The sequence below is a fragment of the Malaclemys terrapin genome, chromosome 10 (genome assembly GCF_027887155.1).
Source record: "Malaclemys terrapin pileata isolate rMalTer1 chromosome 10, rMalTer1.hap1, whole genome shotgun sequence".
NCBI lineage: Eukaryota > Metazoa > Chordata > Testudines > Emydidae > Malaclemys > Malaclemys terrapin.
This window is the reverse complement of record NC_071514.1, coordinates 1,202,852-1,219,575: the sequence shown is the minus strand read 5'-3', so window position 1 is coordinate 1,219,575 and position 16,724 is coordinate 1,202,852. Positions and strand designations below refer to the sequence as shown.

Sequence of the window (16,724 nt, the reverse complement as noted above, 5' to 3'; positions counted from 1 at the left end):
CGCTCAGTGTAGCAGCTCTGCTCTCGGCAGGTCCCTGCCGCGGCCCGCTCGTCACACTGGCTGTGCCTGGCAGGGAAATGCCTTTCTGATTAAACCCTTTACATCCTGCCCTTGTTCGTGCTGGTTTGTTATTGTAGGGTCACTCTGCCGGGTTTGTTGCTCACTGAATGGGCTGGTGGACCCGGCTCTCGGAGCGGGCGGATGCTGGGTGGGTTTCTCTGGAAGCAGGTAGGTGCTGTGGGGGGGAAACAGCTCTAGGAGCAGGCAGGTACTGGGGAGCAGGGGTGGCTCTGGGCATGGGCAGGTGCTGGGTGGAGTGGCTCAGGTGGGAGCGAGTGGGCACTGGGTGGAACCAGCTCTGGGAGCGGACAGGTGCTGGGAGACAGGGGATGGCTCTGAGAGCAGGCGGGTGCTGTGAGGGGTGGCTCTCGGAGCAGGGGGGCTGGGGAGGAAGCTTTGGGAGCAGGTGGGTGCTAGGCAGGCCTGGCTCTGGGAGCGGGTGGGCGCTAGCGGGGGATGGCTCCCGGAGCGGGTAGGGACTGGGGGCCCAGCTCTGGGAGCAGGCAGGCGCTGCGGGAGGCAGGGCCCGGCTCTGGGAGCAGGCGAGGTGGGGCGTCTCTGGGAGCAGGCGGACACAGTTTCTGAAGGCAGGGTGGGTGGACAGTGATGGGCACGGAGCCGCATGACCAGGGTCCCTGCTCCTCCCATGCTCTGATCTGGCTCACGCTCGCGTTACATTTCTCCAGCAGTCCCAGATTTCATTAGCCCCCTGCCAGGACGGGGAGCTCCCCCACTGGCGCTGTCAGCTCCCTACCCGGCTGTGTGGGAAGGGCTGGGCTGCCTGCATGGGAATTACCCAGTCCCTTCATATGCTGTCTGGGAGCAAGGCCTGGGTCTGTGTGGGGCTGGGGGTGGGGACCCAGCGCGGTGCTGGGCAGGGCCTGGGTCTGTGTGGGGCGGGGGGTGGGGACCCAGCGCGGTGCTGGGCAGGGCCTGGGTCTGTGTGGGGCTGGGGGGAGGGGGAAACCGAGCGCGGTGCTGGGCAGGGCCTGGGTCTGTGTGGGGCGGGGGGGCGGGGAAAACCGAGCGCGGTGCTGGGCAGGGCCTGGGTCTGTGTGCGGCTGGGGGACCCAGCGCAGTGCTGGGCAGGGCCCGGTGCTCCTGCCCATGGCACTTCTTGGAGGCAACTGCGCAGAGCACGAAGTCACCCTGGACCCATTTCGCCCCACGAGCCCCTTTGCAGCCTGGAGAACAGCAATGGCAGCCCAGCGCGCCTCTGACTTGGCCTCAGCCCCCCAAAGCTGGGAGCTCCAGGCCTGCTCCCCAGACGTAGCCAGAGGACCTGGGTGTTCAGGGAGATGGGCAGGGACTCATGGGGACAGGGGAATCATGAGGGTGGGGTGGGGTTGTCATGGGGGTCACAAGGATGGGGGTCACGAGGCAATGGGGCCAGGCGAATCACAGTGGGTCATGGGGGTCACAGGGAGAGGGCAGTCAAGGGGACTCCTGGGGCTGGGGGTCACTGGGGGGACACAGAGATGGAGGTGTCACATTCCTGGCAAGGAAATTGTGCTGCTGTCTAAGTGACTCCAGAACCGTGCATTCAGGTGAACAGGGCACATATGAGGAGAGATTAAAGAGGCTAGGACTTTTCAGCTTGGAAAAGAAGCGACTAAGGGGGGATATGATAGAAGTCTATAAAATCATGTGTGCTGTGGAGAAAGTGAATAAGGAAGTTATTTACTTGTTCCCATAATATAAGAACTAGGGGCCACCAAATGAAATTAATAGGCAGCAGGTTTAAAACAAATCAAAGGAAGTTCTTCTTCACACAGTGCACAGTCAACTTGTGGAACTCCTTGCCTGAGGAGGTTGTGAAGGCTAGGACTATAACAGGGTTTAAAAGAGAACTAGATAAATTCATTGTGGTTAAGTCCATTAATGGCTATTAGTCAGGATGGGTAAGGAAGGGTGTCCCTAGCCTCTGTCTGTCAGAGGGTGGAGATGGATGGCAGGAGAGAGATCACTTGATCATTACCAGTTAGGTTCACTCCCTCTGGGGCACCTGGCATTGGCCACTGTGGGTAGACAGGATACTGGGCTAGATGGACCTTTGGTCTGACCCAGTCTGGCCGTTCTTATGTTCTTATGCTCTGCCTCCGAGTGCCCCGGGTTCCCCACCCGCTGCCTCCCCCATCCCCGGGCTTGGACCTGCACAGGTGCCACATCACACCTCCGGCCTCAGCCCAGAGCCCCAGGCTGCCGCGCTGGCCCCCGATGCAGCCAGAGATGCCCTGCAGCCCCAGCCACTTCTCCAAATGGTCGCTGCACCCAGAGCCCAGCTCGGACCTGGGCACCAACCCCATCACCAAGCTGCAAAGCTATGTCCCTGCCGGGCTGGGTCCGAGGGCTGCGCTGACAACGGCCCTGCCAGCCGCTGAGATCCTCAGGGACGGGGCCAAAATCATCAGGCAAAGCAGCCTCTCCCTGGCTGGCCCCCAGCCCACGTCCCAGGGCTCAGAGTGAGGTGTCTTGGGATCTGCAGGCTCTACACCCATAGAAAAGGGTAACAATCCCTTTATTCCATAGAACCAGTGTCCCTGCTGCCCCCAGCCTGCCAGCTCTCCCCCCACCTCCCCCCAGCCTGTGTCTCCAGTCCAGAGCTGGAGGAGATGGCCAAGTACCGACCCCAGATAGCTGGGACCTCCTGCTTTATACGCCCTGTGCCCAGCCACTGCCACTCTGGGCCTGCCCGGAGCAGCCCTAGCTCCTTGCCCTGCGGGTACTGCAGCTCCGTGGTCACGGCCAGAGCCTCCTGTCCCAGCAGACAGCGCAGTGGGTAGACAGCCAGGGAAGGGACGGGAGCCCCGTCACTGGGGGAGATTCACAACCAGGCTGGGCTGAGCTCTGGATGTGCCAGCGGGCACCATGGAGGGAAGGGATGGACTGGAGGGAGGGAACTCTCCTCTAGCCTCTGTGATGGGGCCTGTGCCCCCTGCCCCCAGGGCCCACTGCTCCTGTGCCTTAGTGGGGCTGGTCCTCCCCCCCACCCCGGCACCCGCTCCGCGCCAGCCTGCCCGACTCCCACTGCCGGCCCTCCCGACCCTGTCTGGGAGCAGAGCTGGGACCGGCACTACCCCTGGGGATCGCTGACATGTACCCTCAGACAGCCCCCGCCAGGCCTACGCCACCACTTCGCCCCGGCTCCTAACAGCCTCAACGGGCTGGGCAGAGCTCACCTGAGGCAGGGGCTGGCCCCTCTGCCTGACACCCCGGCTGTGGGGAGGGGCTCGTTTCCTGTTCTCCCAGCATGTCCACTCCCTGGTCCCCGGAGCCACCCTGCCCCCTGCTCACATCCTGCCCCCCGTTCTCCCCCACCGTGACCATGCCGGTGGCAAAGGGAACGGCCCGGGCACTTGCCCAGGCTGAGCGTGGGAGCGAGCTGTGGGAGTGCAGGAGGCGCTGGGCCGAGCCCCAGCCCCATGGCTTTACCATTTAACATTAAGCCTTTATTTACAATGTCTGGGGCTGAGAAGGACTATACAGCAGACACATGTCCTGGCCCGCGGCAGGGCTGGGGGGCTCCCCAGTCAGCAGCCCCCCTGCCCTCACCCTCCTGTCTGCCCATGACCACCCCACGGGCACCTGGGCTTCCCTGGGACAGTCACTGCAACAAGGGCTGTGGCGAGGCCCTGTCAATGGGGCCCGTGTGCAAAGCATTGTGGGAGCACGGCCAGGCTGAGCCCCAGGCAGTGCAGGGTGTTCTGGGAGTGGAGGCAGAATGTGGTGGGGGGGGCGGGGGATGTGGGGCTCTCTGGGGCGGGGACATGGGCCCAATGACAGGAGAGTTCAGGAGGCCGCATGCCCAGGGTGTGGGGCTCAGGAACTGGGGCACAGCCCCCCGGGCAGCGGGAGGAGGCAGACGTGGGAGGGGTTGGCGTTACTGAGTTCACCCTCTCAGCTGCTTGCCGTCTCAAACCACGTCAGCACCGTCTGCTTGTTCTCTGCCACCCATTTGATATTAGCTTTGGTCTTCTCCAGCGCCTGCTCCAGCGCCCGCGTGCCCGAGCCAAAGCCCACGTCGGCGTTGTCTGCCTTGAACTGCTCCAGCTGCCGAGAGAGAGCGGGCCCGAGAGGGAGTGAGGGCGGCAGCAGGACAGCGCCGGTGCACTGCGGTGCCCTCACGCGGCCCTCGCACCACCCGGGCCCCCAAACCTGGGGAGGGCGCCAAGCAGCCCCAGACACCTGCAGGCCCAGAGGGATGGACCCGGGAGGAGCAGGAAAGCAGCTGTCTGTGCGCTGCTCGGCCACGCAGGGAGGGAGGCCAGGATGTGAACCCCAAGGGACAGGCATGCAGCCTTGGGGTGCTTCGGTAACACGCGAGGTTTCCTGCAGCACCAGTTCCTCGGCTGCGGCCCCACAAATGGGGCAGGGGCTATGTGTGGCTGGAGGTAGCGGGGCGCTGCCATCCCTGGGGCTGGCATCACAGCTGAACCTCTCCCTAGACCTGCCCTGGCTCGCCCCCAAGTGACGGGGCTTGACGGACTCACCCGCCCGGCAGGGAGGCAGGAGCCCTCTGCTGCAGGGTGGCCGGGCAAGGGCGACAGAGCTGCACTAACGGATTGGGGCTGTGAAGCGCCGACGACCCCACGCGAAATGGTGCCAGCCCCTGCACTCGGGTGGCTCCCAGCCCACCTGGGCCAGGCCCTGGGGAGAGGCTGCGGGGAGCGACGGCCGGGCCCTGGGGAGGGCTAGAGCAGACCGGACGGGGCTCTCCCTTCCCGAGGGGCCCCGCCACCCCGCGCACGGATAGGCCTGGGACGGGCCTCACCTGCTGCAGCTCGAACTCAGAGGCAAACCGCTGCGTCACCACCTGGATCAGGCCCGAGAAGGAGAAGGAGCCCCCGCCGTACCTGTGGAGGGGAGGGGCTGGGTGAGCAGGCGGGCATGGGGGAGGTGCCTTCCTCCCAAAGGGGCAGCATCCTGGAAAGAACTACCAGGGCTCAGCAGAGGGGCTGTCCTGGGCATGGAGCGAGAGGAGAGAGCTTCAGGGCAGCCACGGGAGCCTGGGATGGCACGAAGGGCACACAACGTGTGGGGAGAGAGACTGAGAGCGCCCCCCCCATTCCCCATCCCCCCTTGCTCCTCCCCCTCCCCCAGGCTCCCCAATGCTCCCCCCATTCCCCATCGCTCCTCCACTCCCCCTTGCTCCCCTGCATTCCCCAGCCCCCTCCCACGGGCTGCCCCTCCGTGGCACTCACTGGCTGAAAAGGGTCTTCCAGTTGCCCCGGATGAAGTCCCAGGCCAGGCTCTGCCCCACCACGTTACTGGCGATGCTGTTGATGGTGGAGGTGGCGTCCTGCTTCCGGATTTTGCTGGGATCCAGGCAGTACTGCAGATACCTGGGGAGGGGGCAGGCAGGGCTGGTACGCGGCACCCGTGGCAGGCGCAGGGCCACCTACCGCTGCAGGCAGCCCCAGACCCTTCTCCTTCCCCGTGCCCATGGCAGCCTGGATCCTCCCCATCCCTACGCCGATGGGCTCCACGGCCCCCATTCCCCGAAGGCGGCTGTGTCCCCCACACACCTTTTCAAGATCCAAGGCTCCTTGCTGCAGGCCAGGGCCGAGCGGAGCTTGTCGGCTTCGGCCACCACCGTGGCGTTTTTAAACATCTGCCAGAGGAAGTCCCAGTCCGCCTCGCTGCCCGTCTCTATGGCGCTGCAGTAGATGGAGGAGCGCAGGTTCGGGGGGATCCTGGGGGGGGGAACATGCCTGTCACGGGGGCCGTGCCGGGGAAACGCGCTCGGCACTCAGGCACCGGGCCCCACTCAGCAGAGCCCTGGCGCAGCAGACCATGGGGAGAGGCTCCCATGGAGGAGTGCTGGGGGGCACCCCCCACCCGGAGAGAGCAGGCCCATGCGTAGGGCCAGCAGCTCACTAGGGTCCAGGCAGCGCCAGGGAGCTGGGTGTTTACCAGCTGGAAATAGGCAAATTCTGCCTGCACTCCCCCTTGGGCCTGCCCCAGCCCCCCAGCCCACGGGGGCAGAGCCGGCTTTAGGAAGTGCAGGGCCCGATTCGAACAGTTTTGACGGGACCCGGGCAGGGATGACTGAAAATTAAAAAAAACACGTAAAAAAACATGTGGGGCTTGTTCTCACCGGGCGGCACTCATAGTCTTCGGCGGTTTGTCCTTCACTCGCTCCGGGTCTTTGGTGGCACTGAAGGACCTGCTGCCGAAGTGCTGCCAAAGACCCAGAGCGAGTGAAGGACCCGCCGCTAAAGTGCCGCCGAAGACCTTGAGCGCTGCCGGGTGAGTAAAAATTAAAAAGGAGCCTCTAGCCAGGGAAGGGATTCTCGGCCACTTGCCCCCACCCCGGTGGCCCTGCCACTGGGTGCGGGGCCCTCTTAGGCGCGGGGCCCGATTCGGGGGAATTGGTGGAATTGGCCTAAAGCCGGCCCTGCACGGGGGTGCCACGACCCGGTCCACCCCAGCCCCCCAACCCAGGGGGGCGCCATGGCCTGGTCCAGCCCTGCCCCCCATCCCAGGGGGGAACCAAGGCCCGGTCCAGCCCTGCCCCCCAACCCAGGGGGGAACCAAGGCCCGGTCCAGCCCAGCCCCCCAACCCAGGGGGGAACCAAGGCCCGGTCCAGCCCAGCCCCCCAACCCAGGGGGGCGCCACGACCCGGTCCAGCCCAGCCCCCCAACCCAGGGGGGAACCAAGGCCTGGTCCAGCCCAGTCCCCCAACCCAGGGGGGCGCCACGTCCCAGTCCAGCCCTGCCCCCCATCCCAGGGGGGCGCCACGACCCGGTCCAGCCCAGCCCCCCAACCCAGGGGGGAACCAAGGCCCGGTCCAGCCCTGCCCCCAATCCCAGGGGGGCGCCACGACCCGGTCCAGCCCAGCCCCCCAACCCAGGGGGGCGCCACGACCCGGTCCAGCTCAGCCCCCCATCCCAGGGGGCGCCATGGCCCGGTCCAGCCCTGCCCCCCAGCCCAGAGCAGCGCCATGGCCCAGCCCGGCCCATCCCCCCAGCCACCTCCTCCCTGCCCAGAGGCCACGGGGAAGGGCTCACGGGTTGTTGCTGGGGTTTTGCTTCCACTGGTTGAAGAAGGCGGCCGCCAGCTGCGTGCACTCAGGGACGCCTTGGGAACAGGCCGTGCTGATGGCGTTGATCTCGTTGTACCTGAGTGGGGAGAGGAGCCGTGTCAGCGGCTGGACCCGGCGAAGGGGCCCTAGGAGCCAGGCCTGGCGGGCAGGGAGACCAGGCAGAATGACCGTGACAGAGGCAGGCGCCCACCGGCCCATCACCAGCCGGGCCCAGGAGGCGTCTCTCCCGTTGCCCCATCTGCCAGGCGCAGCACGGGCTGGGTGGGGTCACCTTGCTCTGAGGCTGCGAGCAGTGGGCACTACCGGGGACAGTGCTGCCTGGGTGCACCCTGGGCAGTTCCCACCGGGCACCGCGTGGCAGCTCCTTCTGCCTCCTGCCAGCGGGGGCCACTGCCCAGCTCAGCCATCCCGCCAGTGGGGAGGGGAACGCCCGGCCTCTCGGGGTCCTCTGGGGCAGAGGAAGAGCGAGAGGAGAGGCAGGGTCTGGAGGGTGCCTGGGATTGGGCACAGAGTGGCATATGCCCGTAACACAGGGCCACCCAACCGGCCCCAGCGTGCCCGCACTCTGGGAGCCATGCCCAGCGCCCCCCTTGGCTGAGGGGTGGGGCAGGAAAGGGGGGCCCAGAGCCCTCCCCTTGGAAAAGAGGCAGCAGCAGTCATGGGAGAAACCAGTTCTCCAGGCCCCAGGGGCGCCGGGTGCGCAGGGCCTGCCCCGTGGCTGGCCGGAGGACGTGCCGCGCTGGGACTCACTGCTCCATCAAGCCGTCCGGGAGCCTGGTCCAGTTGGAGGTCATGTTTCCAAAGTACTGGAACAAGGGGGTCACCTGATTCCGGATGTATTTCTGGGGGAGGATGGGCAGGGTGAGCGCCACTTGCCAGAAGAATCAGGAGCTCTGAGCCTTCCCCCCGTCACGCCGCGATCACCCAGCGCGCCCCCGGCTCCTGCCGCCTCCTTCCCTCCACCCCATGCTCTTCCCCGGGCAGCTCCGACCCTCTGGGGCCCGCCTCTCCGCCTCGCTGGGGCGATTTGCAGAGCCCACCCTATGCCCTGCGTTTGTGCCAGGCCCACGGCTGAACTGACCCCGCACAGGCGGGGACGGCAGAGTTGCCATCCGAGCGCCATCCAGCCATGCTGCCCGCAATCCACCTGGCCTGGGGCAGGCGGGGACTCACCTGCATGGGGCCGTACACCTCACTGCGGTCAAACATCAGGCGGAAGTAGCCCAGGTTGTCGAGGGCGGCGCTCCAGGGCAGGTACTCCCGCTCCTTGTCCAGGTAGGTGGTGGTATTCAGAGCCAGCGTGATGCTGATGTGTTTAGCCCTAAACAGCCAATTGCAAAGCTCATGTCCTCCCGCCACACCACCAGACGTGCCCTCTGCGCCCTCCCTGCCTGGCAATGGCCCCGCCTCCTCCCACCCCACCCCCCCGGCAATGGACCCCGCCCGCCCCCTCCCACCCACCCCGGCAATGGACCCCCCCCATCCCCTGTTGCTAATACCCCACAGACTGAGCCCTGCCTGCCAGCCAGCAGAGTGGCCAGTCCATCCTAAAGACCCCCTGCGGGACCTGCTCTGTTACCCCCCCTGCCCCCTGGATGTTTGCTGCCCCACCCACAGGGGCCAGCCTGGCCGGGCGATGGGGACATGCAGCCCAGCTCCCCACACAAGCCCCCAGCTGGACTCTCCTCGCACCCCCTGGCACCAGGGTGCCAGGCAGGACAGAGGCTGGCACAGGCTGGCTGTGTACCTGGGGTAGGCGCAGAGCCGGGCCCGCAACACCTCAGGCATTCAGCAGCCCAGTCGCCTGCCCGTGGGCCTGCTGGGATCTCAGCGCCCAACTCCACTGCGGCCCCTGCCCCTGCACCATCCAGCCCTGAGCTGCCAGCGAGACGCAGCGGGAGATTCCTAGCTGCCCAGCCCAGAGAGGGGGAACCGGAGGGTGTGGGGGCCTCGCTCTCGCTGCCTGAGGGGCGTGTGCGGGGACAGACGTCTCCCCGGCCTGCCAGCCTTGCTCAGGCGCCGTGGGGAGCGGACTCCGCCGAGGGGTTGGGGGAGGAGGCCAGAGGCTGCTTGTCACCCCGTGGCGGCCCGGGTGACTCACCTGGCCAGGTTAAAGGCATCGTCAATGATCTGGGCTCGGTTTATCACCGGGATGGCCTGGAAAAGAGCAAAGACGATTACGCGGGGGGCAGGAGCAGACCGTGGGGGGGAGAAGAGCCATGGAATGGGCGACTCGGCTTGGGCTGGCTCTGGGGTCCCTGGCCCAGCTTGGGGTCCGGCCGCCCCACAGCAGGGGCCTGGTCCCCTGGGCTGAGAGTGCTGGTGCGGGGGCAGAGGCTGGGCTTTCGGGTACCTCGTGATTGGTGCCCAGCTCGGTCAGCAGCTTGTTCCAGTTGTCCTGGTCGTAGTTCACCCGGAAATACCCCGTCACGTTGATGTTGAGCAGGAGCCAGTTGGAGGCACCAGTCACCACAAACGATGAGTTGATGGCTGAGACAGGAAAGGGAAGCACATTAGTGGGGCCCCTCCCTTCAAGTCTAGAGCAGAGAGTCCCCGAGCCTAGAACCCCACACTGAGCCCCTCCGGGGGCCTCCCCCTAACCCCCCCCACCGATACCCTCCGAGGCCCACCCCCTAGAATCCCCCCACAGATCCCCTCCGGGGGCCACCCCTCAGAACCTCCCCGCCGAGCCCTTCTGGGGGCCACCCCCTAGAACCCCCCTGTCAAGGCCCTCCTGGGAGCCACCCCTTAGAACCCCCCCCCACTGATCCCCTTCGGGTGCCATCCCCTGAAGCCCCCACTGAGCCCCTCCAGGGGTCTCCCCCTAAAACTCCCCCTGCCAAGCCCCTCCTGGGAGCCACCCCCTAGAACCCCCCACCGAACCCCTCTGGGGGCATCCCCCTAACCCCCCACACCGACCCCCTCTGAGGCCCACCCCCTAGAACCCCCCACTGAGCCCCTCCGGGGCTGCTCCCCTACGAAGACTCTCCCCCTGCTGACCTACCTGGGCTGAAGAGGGGGATGTGACACCCCCAGTAACCGCACTGAAAGCTCCCCGGGGCACTGACCATGGCACTGGCCTGGCAAACCTGGCAACTGCTCGCCTGTCGCCTGCTAGCAGCATATCCCGCTCCTGCAGCAGCCCCGGTGCCTGGGACACGGCCAGGGACCAGCACGTACCTGAGGTCTCGGTGAGCCAGTACATCTGTTCTGCCCCATCCTGCTGCTTCATCCAAGTGACAGGGACTATCCAGGTGTAGCTGCAGACGGACAGACAGACACTGGGGTCTTCTCCTGCTCTTCCTTACTCTGCTGGTTCTGCCCCCGGCAGAGTCCCAGCCCCCCAGTGCGAGGGATCCCCCCCCCGGCGATCAGTGTGGGCTCACCCGTATCACACCCTCACCCCTCAAAGGGGTGACGCCCCATGGGGAGGGCCCTGCAAAGAGCACAGAGGAACGGGGCTGGCCTTGGGCCTCTGGGCTCTCGGAGGCAGAAGGCCCATGGGGCTCCAGGGGACCCAGCACCACAAGGTCTCTACCTGGGGGTGCCGCAGTGCAGCCCTGGCCACGATCCCGCAGAGGCCCCCTCCGAGAGGCACTGCCGTGGGGCTCTGTGGTGGCAGGGGAGGGGCTCACGCCCCACTGCCCTTAGGACAGCCGGCCTCTCCAACGTGGGACCTCGGGGGGCAGAAAGGGCCGCTCGATCACTCACTTGAACGCCGAGGGCCGCTCGACAATGGATTCGGTGTCCAGTAAGAAGTGTCTCTGGCTAATGGAGCCAGCTTTCGTGTCCACAGTCACCACGGGGAAGCCCATCTGCAGTGTCCAGCGATCCATGACGCCTTTGATGGTGGTGGGGAGCTGAATTTTTTCTTCATCCACCACCTGTGCAGGGGGCGGTAAGGGGCTATTGCCTGCTGTTCTCTGCAGATCGGCTCCCGCAGAGGCTAGGCCAGGGAGTCCCGGCTCCGTCTCCACCCCCTGCCCTTCTACAGGGCACCTTTGGGGGCAGAGAGAAGTGCCCAGAGCTGGGTGTTTGGGAGGTTGGGTCGAACCCCCACAGCTGCTTCACGTGCTGTGACATGGACGCTCCCCCCTCACCGTCTGTCTAGAGCTCTGGCAGAGTCACCGGCGGCGTCACGCCAGCCTCCCCCAGCGACGAGGACGCCGTTCACCAGCTCTTGAAAGAACAGTACCTTACGGTCGTCCCGGCTGGTCTCAGCAGGGTTCCCAGGTGCTGCTCACATGAGCCCGGCGCAAGGGCTGGCAGGATCGGGCACTCTCTGGGGCAGGGGCCATGCCATCCTCCGTGTTCGTGCAGCACGGACAAGGCAAGACAAGCGCCCATCAGGCCCCTGCCAGGGAACGGCACCGATTCCTCTCCTGTGCCTACCGGAGCCGTGCACCGAGTCCACCCATGTGCCTGCTGGGCCCAGGCACGCAGCCAGCACTGTGCCCTGTGTGGGAGCGTGTCGTGCAAATGGAGCCTATGTGCCAAAGGGGCAAAGGGACGGTGGCTGCGGGACCTGAATTTCAGTTTCATCACGGCTGGGTGGGCCACAGCCCCCCTGTCCCTGACCATAACAGGCTTCTTACACTAAGTGCCATGCAACAGAAACCCAGCCCAGCCCTGGTCATGCTCCTCCAGCCGGTGGGAGGAGCTTCGTACCTTTTGCAAATGAGTCCACAGATCGTCGTAGACCGTGTTTCCGTAGCTGAAGGCTTGGAGGTAGGACTGTGAAAACACACGGAAAGGGAAGAAGGAACTCAAATGCGAAATTGCAGAATTACTAACTGTCATCTGTAACCTATCATTTAAATCAGCTTCTGTACCAACTGGCTGGAGAATAGCTAATGTGACGCCAATTTTTAAAAAGGGCTACAGCGGTGATCCCGGCAATTATAGGCAGTGAGCCAGACTTCAGTATCAGGCAAACCGGTTGAAACTATTACTAAAGAACAAGATTGTCAGACACAGACATGAACATAATTTGCTGGGCAATAGTCAACATGGTTTTTGTAAAGGGAAATCATACCTCACCAATCTACTAGAATTCTTTGAAGGGGATCAACAAGCATGTGGACAAGGGGGAGCCAGTGGATATAGTGTACTTAGATTTTCAGAAAGCCCTTGACAAGGTCCGTCACCAAAAGTTCTTAAGCAAAGTAAGCTGTCATGGGATAAGAGGGAAGGCGCTCTCATGGACTGGTAACTGGTTAATAGATAGGAAACAAAGGGTAGAAATAAAAGGTCAGTTTTCAGAATGGAGAGAGGTAAATAGTGGTGTCCCCCAGGGGTCTGTACTGGGCCGAGTCCTATTCAACATATTCATAAATGATCTGGAAAAAGGGGTAAATAGTGAGGTGGCAAAATTTGCAGATGATACAAAACTACTCAAGATAGTTAAGTCCCAGGCAGATTGCGAAGAGCTACAAAAGGATCTCATAAAACTGGGTGACTGGACAACAAAATGGCAGATGAAATTCAATGTTGATAAATGCAAAGTAATGCACATTGGAAAACATAATCCCAACTATACATATAAAATGATGGACTCTAAATTGGCTGTTACCACTCAAGAAAGATCTTGGAGTCATTGTGGATAGTTCTCTGAAAACATCCGCTCAATGTGCAGCAGCGGTCAAAAAAGCAAACAGGATGTTGGGAATCATTAAGAAAGGGATAGATAATAAGACAGAAAATATCATATTGCCTCTATATAAATCCATGGTACGCCCACATCTTGAATATTGCGTGCAGATGTGGTCGCCCCATCTCAAAAAAGATATATTGGAATTGGAAAAGGTACAGAAAAGGGCAACAAAAATGATTAGGGGTATGGAACAGCTTCCATATGAGGAGAGATTAATAAGACTGGGACTTTTCAGCTTGGAAAAGAGATGACTAAGGGGGGATATAAAATCATGACTGGTGTGGAGAAAGTAAATAAAGAAGTGTTATTTACTCCTCGTAACACAAGAACTAGAGGCCACCAAATGAAATTAATAGGCAGCAGGTTTAAAACAAACAAAAGGAAGTATTTCTTCACACAACGCACAGTCAACCTGTGGAACTCCTTGTCAGAGGATGTTGTGAAGGCCAAGACTATAACAGGGTTCAAAAAAGAACTAGATTAATTCATGGAGGATAGGTCCATCAATGGCTATTAGCCAGGATGGGCAGGGATGGTGTCCCTAGTCTCTGTTTGTCAGAGGATGGAGATAGATGGCAGGAGAGAGATCACTTGATCATTGCCTGTTAGGTTCACTCCCTCTGGGGCACCTGGCATTGGCCACTGTCAGAGACAGGACACTGGGCTACATGGACCTTTGGTCTGACCCAGTCTGGCCGTTCTGATGTTCTTATTCGCTCGGGATGAGATGGGGATCCCACAGCCAGGTCTCAGCAGAGGAGCCGCCTCCCCAAGAGTACATCCTGCTCCCCCGCTGCCGGGCGAAGGCAGAGGCATTGCACTGAGCAAAGCCCCAGACTTTCTGGGCACGGCTCTCAAAGGCAGAGGCCAATGCTCCCAGCAGCAGAGCCCTCCCTGCTGCTCACCCACACTCTTCCCCTGCAGGGTGTTTGGGCGGGCGTGGGCACCGCAGGGCCATGCCTCCGGGTGCTGCACTGAGACCATGGGAGCGAGTGTGCAGGCTGGGCCCTTCCCCAGGCACGGCCACCATGGGCATGACGGCTGCCATGCTGGCCAACGCTCGATTGGACCAGGGACCTCCAAGCCAAAGCTTGACTGAACTGCCAGTCTTTGTAGCCAGGGGCTGCCCCGGTCCTGCAGCCTGTGCACTGGCACAGAGCGGGCATGTAACTCACGCTGCACAGGGCGTTGCGTGTGCGAAGTGGGCACTCCCCCAGCACCATCCATTGCCTCAGGCACTACCCACTCCTCTGCCCCTCCTGCAGACTGGTCGCGGGTCTGGGGAGCGCTGCCAGAGTGTGGGGAGGCTTGGCAGGTTCCCCCTAAGGCAGAGCGTCCTCCCAAGGGAGCCCAGGCCGACGCCGGCCTCGGAGCAGGGGCCATGCAGGATGCGTCCGGCCAAGCCCTCTGCTCGGCACGCAGCCCCGCCAGGGCCTCACCTGCAGCCCCTTCTTGAAGCTGTCCTCGGTGAGGAACTCCGAGAGCATCCGCAGCACCGACGCCCCCTGCAGGGAGATCAGAGAGAGGCGCTGAGCAAGGGTCCGAGCAGCTTCCCAGGAGGGGCTGCTGCCAACCCCAGGCAGTCCCCAGGGGGGTCCCTCACCTTGCTGTAGGCGATGGCATCGAAGACCTCGCTGATCTGCGCCGGTGTGTTGATCTCGTTCTCCAGGAAGGAGAGCGGGTGCGAGGAGGCCAGCGCGTCGACCTTCATCACACGGTACATCTCACTCTGCACTATCAGGTCTTTCTGCAAAGGCACAAGGTTACAGCCTGCCCGGGGCGGTGCCGGCGCTCAGCACCTAGCCACCGACCGGCCCTCCGTGGGCGTGTGGGGACTGCCGCCAGCCCGGACACGGTGCCGCGTCTCTTCCCTTCCCGCCCCCAGCCTACAGCTCCGCGTTCTCACCCACCTGCAGGATGGGGGCTGCTTCCTCCCCACCCAGCAGCACCAGGAGCTGGGGGTGGGCCCTGGCCCGGCAAGCAGCGCTCGCTCACTGCTGCCGGCAGCTCCACACTGCCCCTCCAGAGGGACGACAGAGACCCCCTGGCCTCCATCCCCCAGTCCCAGCGCCAGGAAAGGCTGCAGCCAACCGGAGAGCAGGGCCCCCTCCCCGGGAGCACGCAGCTCCTTCCTGCAGGGCCGCAGGTGACCCTGCTTGGGCCGAAGCCTGCCACCTTGGCGTGCCAGTTCCCACGCGCCTCCTGCCGCTGCAGCCCGCTGGGTAGTGCCTCCTGCTGGGGCTACTCACAATGTTCCAGGAAGGCTCAGCTGAGTCCGCCCCCAGGTACTCCACGTAGGAGGCAAAGCCCTCGTTCAGCCACAGGTCGTTCCACCAGCGCAGGGTCACCAGGTTCCCGAACCACTGCGGAGAGAGTGAGACGGGGAGGGTCAGCCAGGGAGCCCCAGGACAGAGCCCCCCCGACACACAGAGCCAGGGAGCCCCCACGCCCAGGGAGCCCTGGGACAGTGCCCCCCCGACACACAAAGCCAGGGAACCCCTGCACCCAGGGAGCCCCATGACAGAGCCCCCACCCCTCCACACACAGCCAGGGAGCCCCGATCCTAGGGAATCCCAAGCTACAGCCCCCCAACACACACAGCCAGGGAGCCCCAATCCCAGGGAGCCCCAGGACAGAGTCATCCCCCCCAACACACACAGCCAGGGAGCCCCGATCCCAGGGAGCCCCAGGACAGAGTCATCCCCCCCAACACACACAGCCAGGGAGCCCCGATCCCAGGGAGCCCCAGGACAGAGTCATCCCCCGCCAACACACACAGCCAGGGAGCCCCAATCCCAGGGAGCCCCAGGACAGAGTCATCCCCCCCAACACACACAGCCAGGGAGCCCCGATCCCAGGGAGCCCCAGGACAGAGTCATCCCCCCCAACACACACAGCCCCGATCCCAGGGAACCCCGGACTAGTGTCAGCCCTTCAGTCTCTCTACACCCAGCTGAGGGCAGGCAGGGAGGCAGAGGGGGGGATACACTTGGTACCTGGTGGGCAAGCTCATGAGCGATCACCGTCACCACTCTCTCCTTGTTGCCGATGGAGGAGAAGAGAGGGTCGTAGAGCAGCGAGTTCTCCCGGTACGTCACCAGCCCCCAGTTCTCCATGGCACCTGCGTTGAAGTCTGGAAGGGCAACCTGGTCTGGGAGAGGGACAGGCCTCGTTAGCAGGGTTGCACCCCCCCGGGAGAGCATGAAAGCTCCCACCTCCGTGGGACAGCCCAGAACCCCCCACCCCCATGGGAGACCACAGGCCCCCCTGTGGTGCTGGCCCACCGGGGCCAGTTCATGCCAAGGTCTCCATGCCTCACTGAACATGGACAAATAACACAGCTGGGATCGGTCTGGCTCAGCCGGGCGTTAGTACGGTTACAACAGGTAGGAGAGTGTTACGGACGTGCTCAGTGTTCAGTGAATGCTGGTGAGTGGCTGAAGCTCACTCCAAGCAGCTGGCTCCCGTGTTGTCAGGGAATAGCTGAGCAGGTGCATTGTGAGCCCCTGTGACTGTGTAGATCACCAGACAGGGGAGACTAACCAGTGGGAAGGGCTGACCCCCAACAGCAGGTGTCGCATCCTGCCCAGCAGGGACGGGCAGTTGACACCAGGACTGTTGTGGGACGATAAAGAGGACAACAGCCCTGTGTTATTCTGCCCTCCCCCCGCCCCCTGTGAAGATGAGGCATGCAAGTGGATTCCTCCCATTAGCGGACTGCCCAGTCCAGGGCACGTGGCAGGAGTGGTTAAAAAACCGTCACAAGAAGGAACTGGATCTCTGTGCTGCTTGGACTCTGGGGGCAAGGGTTCTAGCCCCAGCTACTTGGCCAGGGTTAGCCCTAAAGCACAAATACAGCTTGTGGATTATAGAAGCTTCTATTACCTTTTGAATTTAAGATTGTAACTCATTGGTGTATCCATGTTTACTTCCTTTAACCTTGAAAATAACTCTCTGGTTTCTTT

General features: G+C 63.1%; 1 protein-coding gene across 4 annotated transcripts in view; it reads right to left on the bottom strand.

The window, feature by feature from the left end:
• Positions 1-1,710: 1,710 nt before the first annotated feature.
• Positions 1,711-16,724, bottom strand: part of ANPEP (alanyl aminopeptidase, membrane) — a 37,481-nt gene continuing 22,467 nt past the window's right edge. For all 4 annotated transcript variants that reach the window (XM_054042810.1, XM_054042811.1, XM_054042812.1 and 1 more), the window contains exons 6-21: positions 15,756-15,910; positions 15,009-15,122; positions 14,363-14,506; positions 14,199-14,264; positions 11,775-11,840; positions 10,818-10,990; positions 10,287-10,366; positions 9,460-9,596; positions 9,208-9,263; positions 8,280-8,427; positions 7,857-7,948; positions 7,072-7,182; positions 5,586-5,753; positions 5,262-5,402; positions 4,832-4,913; positions 1,711-4,110 (exon numbers count right to left, since the gene is read on the bottom strand). In XM_054042810.1, coding sequence (XP_053898785.1) covers positions 3,958-4,110; positions 4,832-4,913; positions 5,262-5,402; positions 5,586-5,753; positions 7,072-7,182; positions 7,857-7,948; positions 8,280-8,427; positions 9,208-9,263; positions 9,460-9,596; positions 10,287-10,366; positions 10,818-10,990; positions 11,775-11,840; positions 14,199-14,264; positions 14,363-14,506; positions 15,009-15,122; positions 15,756-15,910 — 1,886 coding nt within the window. In that variant the 3' untranslated portion in view covers positions 1,711-3,957. The remainder of the gene's footprint in view (positions 4,111-4,831; positions 4,914-5,261; positions 5,403-5,585; positions 5,754-7,071; positions 7,183-7,856; positions 7,949-8,279; positions 8,428-9,207; positions 9,264-9,459; positions 9,597-10,286; positions 10,367-10,817; positions 10,991-11,774; positions 11,841-14,198; positions 14,265-14,362; positions 14,507-15,008; positions 15,123-15,755; positions 15,911-16,724) is intronic.